The 20,362-nt window shown below is 40.9% G+C and overlaps 1 protein-coding gene across 3 annotated transcripts in view; it reads left to right on the top strand.

Annotated features, from left to right (window-relative positions):
* The window catches only part of LOC148529108 (uncharacterized), a 40,413-nt gene extending 25,851 nt beyond the window's left edge, over positions 1-14,562 (top strand). For all 3 annotated transcript variants that reach the window (XM_088468665.1, XM_088468666.1, XM_088468664.1), the window contains 4 exons: positions 3,499-5,092; positions 7,056-7,142; positions 9,024-9,185; positions 14,056-14,562. In XM_088468665.1, coding sequence (XP_088324791.1) covers positions 3,499-5,092; positions 7,056-7,142; positions 9,024-9,185; positions 14,056-14,425 — 2,213 coding nt within the window. In that variant the 3' untranslated portion in view covers positions 14,426-14,562. The remainder of the gene's footprint in view (positions 1-3,498; positions 5,093-7,055; positions 7,143-9,023; positions 9,186-14,055) is intronic.
* Positions 14,563-20,362: the final 5,800 nt, after the last annotated feature.

The raw sequence follows: 20,362 nt of genomic DNA, 5'->3' as shown, positions 1-20,362 counted from the left end.
CGCCAAGGGGTGACACCAAAGTGCAGACTCCCCCTCAGTGACAGGAGCCAGGTGCTGCACTGTAGAATTACAGTACGTGCAGCACTCGGCTCCTGTCACAGTAAGGGAGCCGGCACTACAAGTAAAGTGGTGCATGGGGGGCAGACCGCACCTCCCAGACCCCCGGAGAGACTTAAACCGGGGTTTGGTGCGTGACCCCTCCCCCGCACGTGAGGTCACGCCCCCTTATCACAAGACCACGCCCCCTTTTCCTTGGCACACTGCTCCGCTGCCCGCACCAGGTGCATCTAAAGGTAGGGACACCACTGCTCCATCCCTACTATGAGTTGTCAAATCTAGATGAACCTAGAGAACAAACTAGTGTTCGGGACGGCATGCAACAATAGTTTTGTAATTTATGTAGGAGATATCACTGATAACTACTGCTTTACCGGAAAGATTAATTAGTCTGAAACTTCAACATGCAAACAATATGTGGTAAGCAGTGCTTCTGCATATATAATGTGGCAAACTGCTTTGAGAGAAAAAAATGGTATGTATACCAATACATAATATAATGAAATGGCCTTTAATGGTTAATTTCTTTGCTAAAAACTACTATTACTGTATTATATGGAAAATGCATTACTTACTGAGAAACATGAGAAAAATTAGAAGTCATGCCATGCTTTTATATGGCCATAGATATGCTTCATGATTCTAATATTCTCATATTTCACAGTAAGTGGTGAATTATCCTGGTTGGGTACGGCATCCCGACAGTCAGAATCCTGATGGTCGGAATGCCGGCAGCGGAATCCCGACGGTGAAAATGCTGGTGATTTACGGTAAGTATTCTAACCCTAACCAACCTCTTCAGCAACCTAACCCTAATCGTCCCCTCTCGCAGCCTAATCCTAACCCTCCCCTTCGGCACCCTAACCCTAAATTTCCCCTCCCGCAGGCTAATCCTAACCCTAATACCATTAGAATCATTAAATACCATTAAAACCATTTGAAGTTGTCAGCATTTTGACCTGTCGGGATCCCGCAGCCGGTATAAAGCGCCTTGGGATTCTGACTGTCGGGATGCAGACTATTTCCCAATTATCCATCTCGCTTTCTCTGATAACATTTTTTTTAGAATTCTTACAAATTTTAGATGTGCTATATTAATGAGTGGCACTATGATGAATGTAGAAGTGGTAAATAATAAATAAATTAGTAAATGCAATAAAACGTGTAAAACACAACCAAGCTCACACTATTTGTTATAATATTGATTCAGCTGGTCAAACAGTGGCGTAACTTCATCCCAAGTGCCCGGAGGCAAGATATATGTTGGTGCCCCCCCAAATTAAAATGTACCACCCCCCAGCACCTATGCCAGCCCCAGCTGCCGCCCCCCTATGCAGTGCCGCCTATGTAGTGCCCCCCAGTAATGGTGTCCCTATGCGGTACCTCCAGTAGTGGTCCCCCTTTGCAGTGCCACAGTAGTAAGGGCCCCTGTAGTGCCCCTAGTAGTAAGCCCCCTGTAGTGCCCCCAGTAATGCCCCCTGTAGTAAGCCCCCGTAATGCCCCCTGTTCATTGGTACATGGCCGCCAGTGCTAGTGGAACTGCATCTTCCAATGCAGTCCTTGACACCGGTAGACCCCCGTCACGATTGCTGATGAAAGCCACCGCCCAGGAACGCCTAACGGAATTGCATGCATCTCTTCTGGTCTGAGTTCCCATTTAACGTCGGGACGCATGTTCATCTCTGATGCATGCTCAGAATTAAAACATTTCAGTGGATGGGTCTGTGCCCCCTGCACCGACCTTTCCGTGACAAACCCCCTTAACTAACTAAATACTTTTCTTTGCTGTTCTCTAAGTGGCACTTATTTCCTCTTTGCAATGCCTCATGCCCAGCATCTAGTATTCTTTATGGTACCTTGCTTCCCTTAGTAGTCCTGTTTCCCACCCCCCTACACCTTCCCCCACCCTTTCTACCAACCCCTTTATATGCCTTTTTTTCTGTTCAACTTTTTAGTTTTGGTTTATTGCCAATTATATTATTTACAAAACAGCTCATGTAATGCTTGTTATATTTGTGTCTTTTCATGTTTGTGACCAATGTTTTAATGTGATAATTTATCTCCAATTTTTCATGTAAAAATGGAGAAAACTTTTCTCCATTTTGAGAAATGGGGAAAAATGTGCAAAATCCGTATTTTTGGGTTAAAATGTGTGGATTTCTTACAGAACCCTTTGGCCAGCCCCCCTAATGATACTTTAGTGGAAAAAAAAATCGTAAGTTGCGTACTTTTTTTTCGTGAAAAATGCGTTTAACATATTGGGTCTTGTATTTCGGAGGGCCGTAAGGATGCGTCAAGTGTTTTAAACATCACACGTGGCTGGTGCAGGCATTTTTCAGGTGGTTTTAAAAAACCACCTGCGCCAGCCACGTGCGAAGTTTAAAACACTTGATGCATCCTTACGGCTCTCCAAAATACCAGACTCAATACGTTAAACGCATTTTTCAGGAAAAATAAATAAATTTGACCGAAATTTTAGCGGTCATTTTTCGCCAAAGTACGCACCTTACAAATTTTTTTCTTGCTAAAGCAGTGGTTCCCAAACTGTGCGCCACCCTGGGGTGCCTCGGGACACTTGCATGGGTGCCTCAGGTTGGTGGTCCAGCACCCAATCAAATTATTTATGGTCAATGTAATGTAAATATGTGGGCAAACAAAAGCGCAAACCTGTCCACCACCACATAACTGAACCTAAGGATGACCGTTAAGCAAAATTTACTTCACTTTACTACTTTACTTAATTTTTTTCTGAATTTCTCAATAACAAATTTAAACTTAGGGGTGCCATGAAAACAATGCTGATACTCTATTGCACCATGATTCAAAAAAAGTTTGGGAACCACTGCGCTAAAGTATCATTAGGGGGGCTGTCCAAAGGGTTCTGTAAGAAATCCCCACATTTTTACCCAAAAATAGGTATTTTGCACATTTTTTTTCGCCTGCCCTAGGCTGGAGAAAAGTTTACTCCAGTTTTTAGGCGAAACACGGCCGTTTTTTCGCCGTCGTTGGCGAAATCGGCCACAAAATCGGCTGATCTGACTTTGCCTCTAATTGAATTCCCTCCCAAGTATGAATCAGCCCAATGTCCACACTTATAGCTAGTTCACAACTTCTGGTATGTAAAGGAATCAACAGTCTGCAAATAAACTTATCCTATTCAGTATACCGAGTATATTTAATAAAGTGCTGCAGGTTTTTAGAAATGGAGATTTAGCCCATAGCAATCAATCAGATTCTAGCTATTATCTTCTAGAAGGGGCTAGATAAATGTTAAGTAGAATCTGATTGGTTGCTATGGGCAACATCTCCACTTCTAAAAACCTGCACTTTAGTAAATAAGCCTCTAAGTCTCTCTGTTAAGTAAAAGCTTCATGGTTTTTAGCCTTTACGTAAAACTAGTTGTTTTTTCAGTTTATCCTATTCCTTTATTTCTCATTATAGAGAAAATTATACATGACTACAGAGAACATATGAAATCCTCTGATTTCCATGATAATCATATTTTGCCAAGACAATTACTTGTTGTGGAAGGAAGAACTTTTTGTACCACATCTGGGACAAACAGTGGATATTTAGGAGAAAAGGAGAATATACTGAAAGCAGAAAAACTTTTCACACCAGAAACAAATCAGTTTAGGTCGAGGAGAATGCTTCTCATTGGTGATGTTGGGGTAGGAAAGAGCTACTTCTGCAAATGGCTTGAAAACAAATGGGTAAAAAATGAAAGTCTGATTTATAAGTGTATTCTCTATGTATCCTGTAATCGAATAAAAGACAAGGAAATAAGTCTGAAGGAACTTGTAGAACAAAAATTCAAGGATCTTTCTTCAGTTCTAGATTTAGGTAATGTTTTGCTTATTCTTGATGGACTTGATGAACCTCTATATGATGTTGACAAGGATAATATCACAAACAAACAAAAACAAACAAAGGATAATATCATCTTAGGTACGAAGTATGGTATTGATTCTCATTTTGATTTTAACACCTTAGTGGGCAAAATAATTACCAAACAACTGCTTCCTGAAACTGATGTTCTAATGGTTGCTCATCATTATTCAGTTGATGGGTTACATAAACAATGTACCTCATTTGTCCTTCAAGACCTTACTGAGGACGAGGCTGAAACTTTATGTAAAAGTTATTCTGCAGACAAGCAGGAATCACCTGATGCTTATAAAAGACTAAGAACTTTTACCTACACACCAGCTTTTGTTATAATGATGTGTGCGATTAACAGTGAAAAATGTCTGGAAATAGAAGACTATACCAGCCCGTATGAGGTGTTAACCCATTTTTTGCTACAGAGGACTGCATACTTGAGTGGATTGAGACCTGAGATGGCTGAGAAAGAGAATTTCATAAAACTGGCCCAAGAATCCTATGGAAACCTTATCAAAGGGAAAAAAAACAATATGGAGTCCATGAAACAATGGGATTATTTTCTGAAGGCAGATAATTGCAAAACAGGTTCTAAGTATCAGTCTAACATACTGAGAGACATGTTTGCCGCTCTGTACTGTGTATGGGAAACGCAGTCAGTCGATAGCTTCAAAGACTTTCTAAGTATGGTGTTTTGCCATGATTTATACAATAATAGCAACACATTGCTGAAAGTCATTGCTGAAGAGCACAGTGAAAAATTCTATCATTTTATAAGATTCTTCATGAGACTTTTAATTTATCCAAATTATAACAGTTTCTTTAACAACACCCCAACAATGGATAATGAGAAACGAAATGTACTTTCGGAAAGGTTCACGACTTCTATTTTGAGAAACAATTCAAATTATGAAAAGATCAAAATCATCCATTGTATTTATGAACTGCATGATGAGCAGGTGACGCGGAAGGTGTCATCTGTCATTAAAGAATTCACTCTGTTTCATACCCCACTAAACTTCATAGACATCCAGGCTTTGGAGTACTTGCTTAGAGACATCAAGTTGGAACAGTTGGACCTGCGGCTATGTACACTTCGAGACCGAGGTGTCAGACAACTGAGAAACATCATTAAGAATACAAAACATGTCTTGTGAGTTACAGTATATATACAATATCTAATAAATCTGCTCTAACAGATTACATTTCTATCATTACTGAGGTGTAGAGAAGTGAACGTGTATAGTGGAGTACAGTGAAATCACTGATTTTAGATTGTAATGCGATTACATACCTAGGGGTAAAATTACTCAGAATCACTGGACACCGCCGGCCATTTAACCATGTTGACCTAATTGTATGTCGACATATTGGTTGTCAAGATATTGTTCATGTCATTTGGGCAGTTGACATTCTGGTGTCGGCATTCTGTTTGTCAGCCTTCAAACTGTCGACAAGTCATATCACACAGTAAGGGGGACCTTACACCATTATTCCCCATGATTTCCCAATACCAGCCCAAGCTAAGTGACCTGAGACTGGTTACGGAATTTGCGGGCAGGCACCCTGCAATTTTTAAAAAATTTCATTTAACCATTTATTGACTTTTAGACATAACAAAGCCTGCACAGATCATACTGATCTGTGCAATGCTTCGCCCAAACATGTCTGCCAAAGGCAGCTCTGATTATTTTTACTAATCTGCCGTGATGTCTATCAGGTTAACAAATCTGATGATTAGTAAATTCAGAGTTTCTATTGTTGTTTATGTAAAATAATTGATGTTTAGACTGCAATAGGCCAATGGTCTATTGCAGTCTAAAGTCGTGTTTTTATGCAAACATACAGAAAATAAATTTTTTTTAAAAAATTGAAGCTTAGTAAATTTACCCCATAATGTCCATTTATCCCCTCACCACTCAGGGTCGCAGGTATGATAGTTTATTAAAACTTTTTTTTATGTTTGATTAGTCCTTTTCTTTCTTAAGGTTTGCAGTGACCTTCTTTTTGAAGTAGCGGATGCTTTAATGTATTGTTGTTTTTGCCCATTTATTTTTATAGATCATTTATTTTTGTTCATGTAATACCATTATTATTGTTATTCTTTAGTGCCTAGTTGATGTTTGTTTGTTTCATGTGATGTAGCAAGTGTTAACTTTACATCTGGCGCAACCCAATTTTAATGCTTAGCTCCATCCAAGTTACATGTTTGCATCCCATAATGATTACGCAACTGTCTAAATCAGAATTACTGGTTTGTATATATAACTAATAGCAACCACATAGTGGACTCTATTGCATACCTCTCAACCTTTCCAATTTCAGTGGAGCAATTCAGGGCTCCGTCCTACTGTCCCATGTTGGGAGCTTTGCTATTGCAAGACCATGGGGTCCCACTACAAAAGCAGGAACCAGCACCAGGCAATTCCTAGCTGGTCTGATCATATTGTAACAGGTTTACCTATTTTTTTTTTTTCTTCATGCCACTCGCTAAGCTGTGGGTCTTTTGCGAGCAGCCTGGAGCCCGTTTCGATTATTGCGACCATCGGGCTTGCGAGGAGACCCTGTGGTAGGGTCTCAGCTCTCGCAAGCGCGAGTGAACTCCCTGCTCTAATAGAGCAGGAAGTCCACAACTGACATCACGAGTGATGTCAGTAGGGCCGCCCACAAATGCCAGGCGTTCCTAAGGGAATGCCTGCGTTTGTGCTGCCACCCCCCCTCCTCGCCTACAAAACGGGGCGAGCTGTCAATCAACATCGACAGCCGCCCTGTCTTGTAGCGAGACCCGTACCGATGGAGCTGCCGGCGCTGGATGGGTCTCGCGCATGGGCACGCTGGAGGCGGTGCATGCGCAGTGGGGGACTATCAACCCGCTTGCGAGCGATGTGCGCTTGCGAGTGGGTCTGAATGAGGTCCATAGTCCAGAAGGAATCTTCATCCACACTGTAATCTAAAGGGTAATAATATACACAAAAACCTTTTAAAGATTACTCCACATTTATATCAGTGTATTAGTTGAAATGCTTAGTCTTCCAAAGAAATGTCTTACTAGTCATACTACTAATAGTCGACTGAAAATGAATGATCATTTATTTATGCTAATAATATTGTTTTAGGCTGAGCTGCAACAACCTTACTGAAAAGACAGCAACACTTTTAGGAGAAGAGCTTGAAGAACATGGATGTGTTATTGAAAAGCTTGAGTAAGTATTCATACTTGTAAAGCCTGTGTTTTGTGTAAAACATATTTATATAATAAGCGACAAAGCGTCTGGCTGTCTGTTTGTCCTTTATGCAGAGCCAGAGCTTTGGACCTAGCTCCACCAAATTTGGCATGGTGGTGTAGTTTGACCAGGATTAGTTTTTTGCCTAGGTTTGAACTTTGTTAGGGCCACACACCTTCACACAATCCCTAAAAATGAGGACACTCTTAAATTGCACAGGTTCCGGGGCTGGCTCCAGTGGAAGTGTGAAAGCTACAAAAGTATCCTTTTAACCTCACAGTTTAAGCAAACTTTATGACATGCAAGTTCATATTAAATCCAGAGTTAGTCCATATATATTAGTCAGCCCTCTGTGTTTCCATGTAAGGGCGTAACTAGACCTTTGTGAGCATATAGCAAGATCATAAAAGGGCCTACCCCAGAGGTAGAAAAACACGTACATAACACTTAACCAGTGTACATATATTTTGTGGTCATATTTTGCACTGCCGGTGGCTTTATTCTTGTTATACGTACTTCAGGATCCAGTCTTCAATCCGTGGCTGTGGGCATCTATTTAAATTTGGTGCCATCTGCAAGCCAATCAAGGGCAACCGGCTGCATTTTGAATTTGGTGCTGGCTGTACTCCAATCATGGCTCGCAGAGCGGGAGCCAATCAGGGGAGGCTATGTGGTCGCCCCTAATTGACTGCCCTTCACAGCCGGCGCATACTTCCAGAGGCCACTGAGGACTTAGGGGAGGGGGCGCCCGTCCCTTACTTTGCCAGACGTGCTCAGATTCCTAGATACACCCCTGGTTACGTTTAGCAGAAACTGAGATATTTACAGTTAAAGATGAATTATTAGACTAAAAACTGACTTAAGAATTGGACATAGCACCAAATTCTATAAGTAAATAGACTACTAACATTTAAAATAACATTGTTATTATGATCCCTAGATCATAACACCTTCATCCACTACAAAAAAGTAATTTTTCAGAAAATTGTTCCATTACACCCTCATCTACTCACCTCTTCAATTACTACAATGGTTGGTTGTCTTACTTATATAATACTTTTTGCAGTATAATACAAGTAAAATGTTTTACATTCAGTGAATAATGTATAAAATGATCACATCTCATTGGTTCTTGGTTGTATTTAAAAACAATGTGACACTGGGCTTGATTCAGACCCGCTCACTAGATGCGTTCGCACGCTAGATGCGTAAGCAATTTTCAGCAAGGCAAGTGATCGCATGCCAAGGCACTGGCACACCCACTATGTCTTGGCGTGCGATCGCTCTGTGTATGCAGACGCCCACCAGCCTGTCTTAAGATGCCTACTTGCGCACATCATCTCCAGGATGTGTATACAACCATCGGTACATCGAGGTCCATCGGAAGCGAACCAAGCGCTTGTGGTTGACTATACCCTACCACAAGCACTGTGAGCACTTCAGTGTTAAATACAAGCAAGTGACGTGTACTATGATGTCTTAACTATGGTGTCTTAATTATGCACGCCTCTGAAACAGCGTTGAGATGCTCAGGCACGCCTGCGTTCGCACCTCCACTCGCCCGTTTTCAAAGACCAACCCCTGTCACTACCCACAAACGGCTTCCCCTGTCACTCACTTAGCTGGGCAGTCTATGCGCTGCGAGCAAACGCTTCCCTATCGCTCGGACTGGTCCGTGCACGCGCACTGCGATGCATGCGCACAATGCAAACATCGGCAGTCTGCATGCAAACGCTTCCTAGCGAGCGGGTCTGAATCGGGCCCACTGTTCCAAAGTTTGTTTTGCAGTGGTGATGTAATTGCAGCTAAATTAGAGCAGTTGAATCATTACATATGTTTTACCCCTGTACATTGTTGCAGGTTGGGAACAAATCAGCTGGGGTCTGTTGGGGCGCAGACTCTCTGGAAAGCTCTGGGTCGCAACAGGAGCCTGCGTATGCTAACGTTCTATGACAACAATATTGAAGACACATATGGCATGGTAGAACACCTGCAAAATAATAATTCACTGAAGGAGCTACAGTAGGTTCATTTGTTATCATTAGAATTCTTACTTTAACCTTTTTTTCTTTATCATTAAAATGTGTCTTGCACATTTGTGTCTCATCTATCTAATCTACCTGGTGTGTATGTACTGTGAGTAAGAGTGAGGAACTAACTAATTGGAAAGTGTAAAGTTAAAATTTTCTCAGGAGAAAAATTTTGGGGAGCCAAAATGTCAACCTGTCTGACATAATTGAGAAACCACCCACGAAAAAAAAAAACTTTCATGCTCTTGTGCGTATGTAATTCTGTTTTTATTGGTGCATTTGCCAAGGTCAAAGCACATGTTATTCCCAAGTTTCAAAACCAGTGACACACACAGATTAGCAGAACATTTGTATTTTATGCAATAAAAAGGTCCTGTGTTCAACACTAAATAAGGCTCATTATGTAATGCTCCATAAAAGTTTGTAGGCATTTCCTCTATCATTCTAGTTTGTGTGAAGGTTTTGCAGGCTGTGTCAGTTCTTGTTTATTGTTTTCCCTGTACTGGGCTGACTGTGCCATGTCCTTAGAGCATACTACAGCGGGTGCTCCCCCTTTGTCACTGCACTAGGGGTTTGTTTATTTGGGTCTGGGTCCCTTGGGCTAGCTGTATGTGCTGTTATGTGAATGAAGCTGGATGGCTTAATTATGCTATTCATCATTGCTGGATTGTACTAGAGAAAAATGGTGAAACACACTGAGGCAGAATGTTTGGCAGAATGTGGAGCAGGTGTGCAGGAACACACTACTTGTGTAGCAAATACTGGAGCAGGTTTTCTGGATAGCACTGTAGCAGAATGCTACAAAGCAATACTGGAGTACTGAATCAGGAGCCAGGGTACTGATCCTTAGTGAAAGATGTTGTTCTGGCAATGAGCAGTCAGCAGTTCCTGGTTTAAATAGGGCACCCTGAGGGCTGATAGGCTGGGTGAGACATGTGACCGAAGTGCTGGGAGTTGGATAGGCAGAATGGATCAAGTGATATGATGTAGAACAGCAGGAACTGCCGGGAGTGGAACACCAACTACACTTACAGACAAGTGACCACAGGTCTCAGGAATGCCACAGGTGGCCAGTGAGGACACCGATGTTTGTAGGGTGACACTGCAGCACCTGGTAATGGAGACCTGGACCCCGATATGTGATACCCCTCTGTAATTATTCACTGTTTTTTAGTGGGTTGCAAGGGTTTTATTTTTTGTTTAGGGATTAGGCCATACTTGCCGACAATCAGTTCCCTCCTTCCGGGAGGGAGCTGATTGTCAGCTAACAGCGGAGGGTGTGCCCAGCCGTGACATCACATTTGGGGGCAGAGCCGCATGATCGCGTCATTGTGGCCCCTCCCCCTCTTCACAATACCGTTATTTTCGGCATTGTGGCCTTGATGACACGATTCAGCGCGGCTCTGCCCCCATTCGCCCCGCTGCGGGGGTTTTGATATTAACTCTGTGGGGGTAGGGAGGGATGCCGGCTTCCGGGAGGCTTGTCTGCCTTTCCGGGGGGCCGGGAGCGGCACCCGAAATTCGGGAGGCTCCCGGCCAAATCGGGAGGGTAGGCAAGCCTGGATTAGGCATAGGTGGGAGCTGTGGGAAATTGTTGTTTTGTTATTTTTCTTATAATGATATGGTTGTAGTGCATATATTTTCTGTTTGTGGTGGGACGCCTAAGGGTTCCATCTTTTTGTTGTTTTAATACTGTGTGGGCATCAGTTATCCTGATTTACTTTTTTCCTATGCTATTATATCTGTTAAGGGTCTTATCGTGGAATGTATGTGGCCTTAATGATAAAGTTAAGAGGTCTTTGGTTTTTCTTCTGTTAAAGCCCAGAATCCTGGTATTGTGACGGGAAGAAGAATCTTGTCCCTTAAAAGGTCTTCGGTGCGCTGGTCCTTTCATTCCACTTTCCACACCCACTCTTGTGGAGTGTCTATTCTTATTAGTAAATCCATGAGTTTTGTCTGTCATATGGTTCAGTTGGACCATTTTGGATGATTTATTTTTCTTAGTGGCTCTATACATGCCTTCTCCTTTGTCTTACTAGCTGTATTTATATATCCACCCGATAGCTATGAGGTTCTTGCCAAGGCCTGCAAATTTTTGTCTGATCTTCCCTTGGCCCGGTAATGCGTGTAGGTGATTTGAATACTGTATTGGATGATGATGGGAGAACCCACATCCCTCCCTGCGTGCTGGTTCTTCCTCTTTTTCGCATCTTTTTTTCTGAGATGTTGCTGGTGAATGCCTGGCAGTATAAGAATCCAGGGGTGTGGTGCTATTCCTGCTTCTCTTCATCTCATCATATATTTTCTTGAATAGATATGAGGTTGGTCTCCCATTCTTTATTATTGTATCAGTAGTTTGTTACTTGTCCTGGGGTGTTTTGGGCCACTCCACTCTGTTAGTCTTTGATTTATATTTCCCTAGAGGCGCTTCCTTCTGGAAGATGGGAGCAGCTTCTGAATTGTTGGTTGCTTGGGAGGGTTTCAATGCAGACATTTTTGCTGTGCGCCCCTTTGCTGTGGGATGTGTTTAAGACTTTTCTATAGGGCAATTAATTTCTAGGGTGGCTCAGATCAAGAATTTTTATAAAAAGCAGGAGATAGAATTGGAACAGAGAAGCCGGGACATGAAGAAAAGTATATTTTCAGGCTGGCTACTGACAGAATTGAATGGCTTATTGTTCATAGAGATTGGACTAATTGTCTTCTTGATAAATCCAAGCGTAGCTCCTCTTTTCTGCGTATGATCACTACATACAGGCTTATAGAACTGATAAGTTTCTGTCCTATATAGCTCATGATAGGGTTACTTTTCTGACTGTGCATATGCTGAATGGTGCAGATGCTGCTACCCATATAATTACTTTATCTATGTTTATGCTTCCGAGGCTCATTATAGTCATTAGGCCTCTTCCCCGGATCACATCTCCCTACCTTCTTTGTAACCTGCCAGTCATGAATTTCTGAACAACCGTAACTCATTAAAGGAGGTAGAGGATGCCATTAAATATTTTCCTGGGCTGCTCCTGCAGTGGACGGACTCCCTATAGAACTTTATAAGACGTATTTGGCGTTCTTTGTCCTTAAGCTTTTGGAGAAATTTAATGACCACTCTGCTATCGGCTCTTTGCCTCCTTCTATGGCAGAGGCCTTGATAGTGGTCCTCCCAAAGCCTGGTAAGGACCTGGCTTACCCAGACTCCTACTGTCCTATTTTCCTGCTGTCTACAGATGTTAAAATACTTGCTAAAATTCTGGCTATTCGTTTAAGTAAAGTTATACTGAAGATTATTCATCATGATCAAACTGGATTTATGCCTGGGAAATCCACTATTACTAATGTCATACGTCTTTACTCCTATCTTCAGCTGCAACATGTGGGCCTTGGTGGTTTCTTAGGATGCCGCCAAGGCATTTGGCTCCGTTGAGTAGCTGTTTTTATGGGCTGTGGCTTCCACCTCCTGTCCTCAACTCCGTGAGTCCGATGCTGGCTACTGGCATTTCCTCTGGTCTTGCCCTATGGTTGCTCCTTTTGGTCCAGTATAATGGGATGTGTGGCCAATTCTGGGATAAGGATGCATTTGTCCCCTCTAGGGCAATGTAGTTTCAATCTGGGCCTTGCTGGTGTGCTGAATCATTTACAAACTTATGTTATTGTTCGCTTTACCCTAGCTAAAGTGTGCATTGCTAGGATTTGGATCGCTCCACAGGCCCTCACTCTTTACTCCTGGATAGGCTTGGTCAGTTTCACTGTGTCTCACGAACGGTTCATGTAGACTAAGGGGTTTAATTACTAAATGTCAATTTTAATCGATTGATTTTCATCAATTTTAAATCAACATCAATGATGTGTTTCTGTGGCTAAATCACACATTTACTAACAGACAATTTTTGATTTATTTATTTAAGTATTAGTAAATATGTGATTTAGCCCCAGAAATACAACATTGATGTTGATCGATTTTCAACCGATAAAAAATGATTAAAATCGACCTTTAGTAAGTATACCCCTAAGTGCAAATTTATAGAATCTGGTCCCTTTGGCAATCAACCTGATATGCTCTGAACTTAAGGGTCATCTCGTTGTTAATTCTCAAGTTGTTGACTTGTGGATGCCCTGCCGCCTCGATGATGCTTCTTCTGCAATTGTTTATGTGTATGGAGTTATTTTTTGAGGATGCCTATTTGTATTTATGTCTCTTTAGACATATTTTTGCTATCTTGTTGCCATGTAGATATTTGTATCACTGTCTTTCTGTATTCTGTTTTTACCTTACGTAGTAATATTTTTGCTTCCTAAATTTATTGGGGTCCTGTGGATGTGTACAAATCTTTAAAGATTATTTTTTAGTAAATTAACCATTACTATGGAACCTTAAATCTATGTTATTTTTAACAAAAGAAGGATTAACCTCAGATGGTAGTGTTCTTAAACTCAACAATATAGTCAGAAGGACAATAATTTACCTCCTGACTTTTCAGTTTAGTAAATGTTATATATGTGGTGTGTTTTTTGTATATACAAATTGTTTTAGAAAAATAAAAGTTATGTTTTTTTAACAATAATTACTTAGAAACTATATGAGTGCCGCAGAAAAAGTCATATTTCCTTTCTCCTTGCATTGTACAGTATTCTGTTGTTAACAATGTTTGTGTGCTAACCATATGTATTAATTCTTTTGTGCTTTTGTTTATTTCTCTACATGCAATTTTTTCCATTAAATATACTTAATTAAAAAAAAGTTTGTAGACATTAGGGGGTACTTTGTAAACATATACTGTTCATTCGGGAGTTAAACATTTTGGAAACATACAATGTATGAAAAATGCTTGTTAGGCTAACATTCCTGTTTAACATTATTTCAGCTTGTGTGGAAATACATTTGGGGAGAAAGGATATACCAATATAAAGGAACTGAGAGACAAAAAGAAAGAGCTGACCATTGTGCTGAAGATTACAGAGAATGTGGAGCTTTTTCAGTGGGTTGAGGAAAAAATCAATGACTTGTTTAATGGGGCATGGAAAAACTACAATCAAGATTGGCTGAACAAGTTGCTTGATACTGTCCAAGTGGATCTGCGGAGTACAAACTGTGGTAAAGACCCCAATATAACCAATGACCAAGTGGACAACCTTATTCAACAGCTTGAAAAACTCAAGCAATATACCAGGAACAGGAACAACCAGAAGTCAGGTTTAGAGGCTGTAATTTGTCATACCCAAGAGATTTGCTAAGCATACACTGCAGACTAATAACTTTGTAACATTTAACCACCTGCAAGGCCTGGTCGCATCAGATGCAACCACACCAGGCTGGGCTTACAGTGACATGTATTTATGAATATATGATTGAATAAATTGTTATTTGTATATGCTCTTGACTTTTTATTCTGAGAGAGACATGGTCAGCACACCCTGATTTCTCCCCCTTTTTTTTCCTCTCAAATTAGCAAAGGTGATACAGACACCCTTTATCAGAGGAGCTGCAGACCTAATACTCTTTCCTCCTTCGCCCTTGTTTTTGCTATTGATGCATTATATTGGTTATCAAGAATCTCCTTAGAATTATTTATTTATTAACAGTTTCTTATATAGCGCAGCATATTCTGTTGCGCTTTACAATTGGAAACATTCATAGAACAAAACTGGGTATTAACAGACAGATATATAGGTAGGAAGGCCCTGCCCGCAAGCTTACTATCTTAGTAACATCTTAAGTTTAATTTTCTATAGATTGGCGCTATTTAGATTATTTTTAAGTGAGAAAGCGTGTCTGTCAATTTGTCCTTTATGCACGGCCACAGTTTTGGACCTAGCTCCACAAAATTTGGCATGGTAGTGTAGTTTGACCAGGATTAGGTTTTTGCCTAGATTTGAACTTCGTCAGGGGCAAACATTCTCGCACAAGCCCTAAAATGGAAACACTCTCAAATGACACAGATTCCAGGGCTGGCTCCAGTGGAAATTGGCAGTCTGCCAAAAACCTGTGAGTATTCTTTTAAGTCTGAGTAAAGGTCCCCATATATCAGCAATATGAAAACCACAATTGAACAATTTGAAGATTTATTGCCCGATCTTCAGATTTCCCAATCTAGCAATCTGCACCCATACACTACAGATCTTTTCAGTGATTTGCAGATCGATTGCAGCAAACACAGATCTGCCAATCTTGAAAGGCCCATCATTTTACTAGTAATTTACAGCCCCAATCGATCTGTGAAATCCAATATGTTGGACAATCTGATTTAACAATTTCAATCACTTTTTGGTTGCATTCTGTGATCTGTGAAGCCCATACATTGTAGATTTTTATACACAATCGATTGCAAATTGCAGAATTGCCACAATCGATTGCTGATGTATGGGGGCCTTAAGCTTGAAGACTCATACACGGTCATATTAAATCCAGAGCCTCTGTGTTTGCATGCAAGGGTGTAAAGGCCCCCATACATCAGAGATGGATTGCAGCAATCGTGCAATTTGCAATCGATTGTGTATAAAAATCTGCAATGTATGGGCTTCACAGATCGCAGATTGCAACCAAAAAGTGATTGGAATTGTTAAATCTGATTGTTCAAAATGTTGGATTTCACAGATCGTTTGGGGCTGTAGATTGCTAGTGTATGGCCATGATCAGCAGATTTGCAGACCGTTACCAGTAAAATGATGGGCCTTTCAGGATTGTCCGATCTGTGTTTTCTGCAATTGATCTGCAAATCACTGAAAAAGATCTGTAATGTATGGGCGCAGATTGCTCGATTGGGAAATCCTAAGATCGGGCAATAAATCTTCAAATTGTACAATTGTGGTTTTGAAATTGCTGATGTATGGGGGCCTTAACTAGAACTTTGTGGACCATATAGCAAGATCTTAAAAGGGCCCCATACAAACACATACAATTGCCCCCACACAGACCCCATGCAGGTTATGTCACACAGTAGTACCACATACACATTATGCCACGCAGTAGTAGGTGATCCTTATACTGTACATTATTCCACACAGTAATGCCCCTTACACATTATACCACATAGTAATGCCCTTTACAGATTATGCCACATAGAAGTAGTGCACCATATAACACATACTTCCACACAATAGTGTCCCTTGCACATTATACCTCCAACCCAGCAACTCACCTCCTTATATTGCTCCAGCAGCCTCTCGCCTCCCCTGTGTGCCATCAGCAGCCAACAGGTGTGGATTTAGGCCGCGCTGCCAGCTAATTATAGCTGGCGAATCGGCAGGCAGCTGCAGACATGGACAGACAGCATCGGCACAATTTGAATCTGGCCCCGTTCAGTGGCACTGCCTTTTCATGACTGCCTGCCACTGCGCCAGGGGCAAGCACCAAATCAACATCGCTGACACCCGGGCACCTCATGACGGCCCTGACTGGACCGGCCCACCTTGTGTGTGTGACTCGGTGCAGGGGGAGCAGTTGGCCACAGAGGAAGTTCGAGCACCATAGCAGCTGCACTCCTTGCATCCACGGCAGTTACACCAAATAATGAAAGAACCTGCGCTACAGATAACATTCATAGACCATAATAAATAAACAATATGTGGGTGTGAATATATCACTAGGCTTGAGTTAATTTAAGAGATAGCTTCACAAATCTCAAGTATATAAGACATGAATACTACTAATAAATAGATAAATGTAAGGCTTGACTGACGGTATAAATATATCATTTAATATGCATGTTTAATCATGCCAATAAGAACACAATAGTGCACAAATAATTCAATAAAACAAAATCATACGATTAGAAGATGAATTGATGAAGAATAAAAATCAAATGGATAAAAGTCACAAGGGTAGGGATGGGAAGACTCAGTCCATGGGCCAGTAATAATAGTCAATGATACTCCTCAAGGGATGGAATCCGGAATAATGTCCAGCTATATTGTAAATAATTACCAACTTGAAGGAGGCAAAGGTCCTGACTAGTAGGTGAAGTACCCACAGATGGTGAGGAACCTGAGGCACCGTAGTTGGAGAAATGGAAGAAGCCGGTCCGGAATCCACAAGCCACGACAAGGTTTCCAATAGTTGAATGTAAGCCACATGCGATGGGCGGCTAGACGCGTTTCCCTGCGGTAAACCCGCAGCTTCCTCAATAGCATATCCCCTTCAGTAAAAACCATGGGTTTAAATACCCTTTTCTTAATGAGAAATGTGCAACAGCTGTGTTAAAATAATTAACCTGTCAGTCAAGCCATATACAGAAATCTATTAGTCTCCTTTTTCATATAGCAGAGATTAACACATACATTTATTTATTTAAATCATTATGTTACTTTAATTAGAAATATATATAGTGTATACATACTTTTTCTATAAAATACATAGCGATGGTCAGTCACGTGATCCAATTGTCCAAAGACCACGTGTCCTAATCACACCTATCAACCAAGAGCTCCCCATCATAGATCACGCGACACAAACAAGTATGGTCGCATGGATACCACCAACACAACACATGTCACGTGATAGGAAATACGCAACGCATCACTCATCACGGATCGCGTGACACAAAAAAGTATGGTCGCGTGGATACCACCAACACAACACATGTCACGTGATAGTAAATACGTAACGCATCACTCATCATGTAATATGGTCCAACCATATAGGGGAGCAGAGTACTGGCATATCGTCACGTGTTATATAACCGAAAAACACGTGACCCTCTTTATCATGTGATATTGAAGGTCACATGATAATTAGATATCACATCAATATTTCCGTTCCACGCTATAAAATACATATTTTTGTAATTTATTATTTATTTTTCACATCCAGTAACATGTCCCAATAATACATGTGATTGGAATCATTCCAAGAAACATGTAGACTAAATAACATCCTATGCACATAGTGGGGGAATATTATTGAGAGTCACATGATAAAGGCATATAAAGGCATATAGATAAAAAATAATAACTCATAATAAATAATATTGAAAATAATAATAATAACAGATAAATAAATAATAAAAATATAAATAATAATAATACATTTATTTAATTTATTAAGAATCAAACATCTTCCCTATAATTATAACAACATGTAAAATGCCTCTACATTCTAAATAAATTGCTGCCTTTGAATGATATCATCCAACTAGGCCTAAACAAGTGTATATCTAAGACTAATAAGGGTGAAATAAAATGAATTATTATAGGAGAGATCAGTAGAAATATATTAAATAAAATGAAGACACCCAAAAACTCAATCACAACGCATAGGTGATGGGGTCCCTATCTACCTATCCAGATGTCTCGTGATTATAGAAAAGAGTTAAGTTCAACCGCTTCATTCAGGCTATCTGGATGTAGAGAGTTGATTTTGAACATCCAGAAGACTTCTTGACGGCAGATTCTCTTAAATCTATCTCCACCCCTTTGGGTGACCTTTATTTGTTCAAGGCCTACAATTTTCAATGATTCTGGATTGCTATTATGCACCTTCAAATAATATAGAGAGAGACTATGGGCCTCATTCAGAGGCGGTCGGAGGATGCAAGCGGTCGCTCAGAAACTGGGCGGCCGCTTGCATCCTGACCGCCCGCCTCTGTTGCGGTCGTTAGGCTGTGGGTTAACACCCACAGCTCTAACGACCGCTAGAGTGATGGTCGCGATGGTCATTGACCAAAGCGACCATCGGGGCTTACGACGAGATCTCACTTGTCGTAAGCCCCGGAGAGCTTCTGACTCTGTCAGAGCCGGAAGCTCTCCACTGACATCACTAGTGATGTCAGTGGGGCCTCCCCCAAACGTCAGGCGTTCCCATGGCAACGCCTCCGTTTGGGCTGCCACCCCCCCCGCCTGCCTTCCAAACGGGGCGAGCTGTCAATCAACATCGACAGCTCGCCCCCTTTGGAAAGAGGCCCGCTACGACCAGCGCTGTCGGTCTTAGCGGGTCTCACGCATGCGCACGAAGGAGCCGGCTCCCTCGTGCACATGCGCACTAGACAAACAGAATGTAGATGCATTTTACATGTTGTTATAATTATAGGGAAGATGTTTGATTCTTAATAAATTAAATAAATAAATTTATTACTTATCATTATTATTTATATTTTTATTATTTATTTATTTATCTGTTATTATTCTTATTCTTATTATTTTCAATATTATTTATTATGAGTTATTATTTTTTATCTATATGCCTTTATATGCCTTTATCATGTGACTCTCAATAATATTCACCCACTATGTGCATAGCATGTTATTTAGTCTACATGTTTCTTGGAATGATTCCAATCACATGTATTATTGGGACATGTTACTGGATGTGAAAATTAAATAATAAATTACAAAAATATGTATTTTATAGCGTAGAATGGAAATATTGATGTGATATCTAATTATCATGTGACCTTCAATATCACATGATAAAGAGGGTCACGTGTTTTTCGGTTATATAACACATGACGATATGCCAGTACTCTGCTCCCCTATATGGTTGGACCATATCACGTGATGAGTGATGCGTTACATATTTCCTATCACGTGACATGTCTTGTGTTGGTAGTATCCACGCGACCATACTTGTTTATGTCGCGCGATCCGTGATGCGTTGCGTATTTCCTATCACATGACATGTGTTGTGTTGGTGGTATCCACACGACCATACATGTTTGTGTCGCATGATCTATAACGGGGAGCTCTTGGTTGATAGGTGTGATTAGGACACGTGGTCTTTGGACAATTGGATCACGTGACTGACCATCGCTATGTATTTTATAGAAAAAGTATGTATACACTATTTATATTTCTAATTAAAGTAACATAATGATTTAAATAAATAAATGTATGTGTTAATCTCCGCTATATGAAAAAGGAGACTAATAGATTTATGTATATGGCTTGACTGACAGGTTAATTATTTTAACACAGCTGTTGCACATTTCTCATTAAGAAAAGGGTATTTAAATTTAAACCCATGGTTTTTACTGAAGGGGATATGCTATTGAAGAAGCTGCGGGTTTTCCGCAGGGAAACGCGTCTAGCCCCCCCATCGCATGTGGCTTGCATTCAAGTATTGGAAACCTCATCGTGGCTTGTGGATTCTGGACCGGCTTCTTCCATTTCTCCAACTACGGTGCCTCAGGTTCCTCACCATCTGTGGGTATTTCACCTACTCGTCAGGACCTTTGCCTC

Source organism: Taudactylus pleione, unplaced genomic scaffold (genome assembly GCF_031769625.1).
Source record: "Taudactylus pleione unplaced genomic scaffold, aTauple2 ptg000086l, whole genome shotgun sequence".
Lineage (NCBI taxonomy): Eukaryota > Metazoa > Chordata > Amphibia > Anura > Myobatrachidae > Taudactylus > Taudactylus pleione.
The sequence above is the reverse complement of the archived record's forward strand: the minus strand, read 5'-3'. Positions and strand labels throughout refer to the sequence as shown.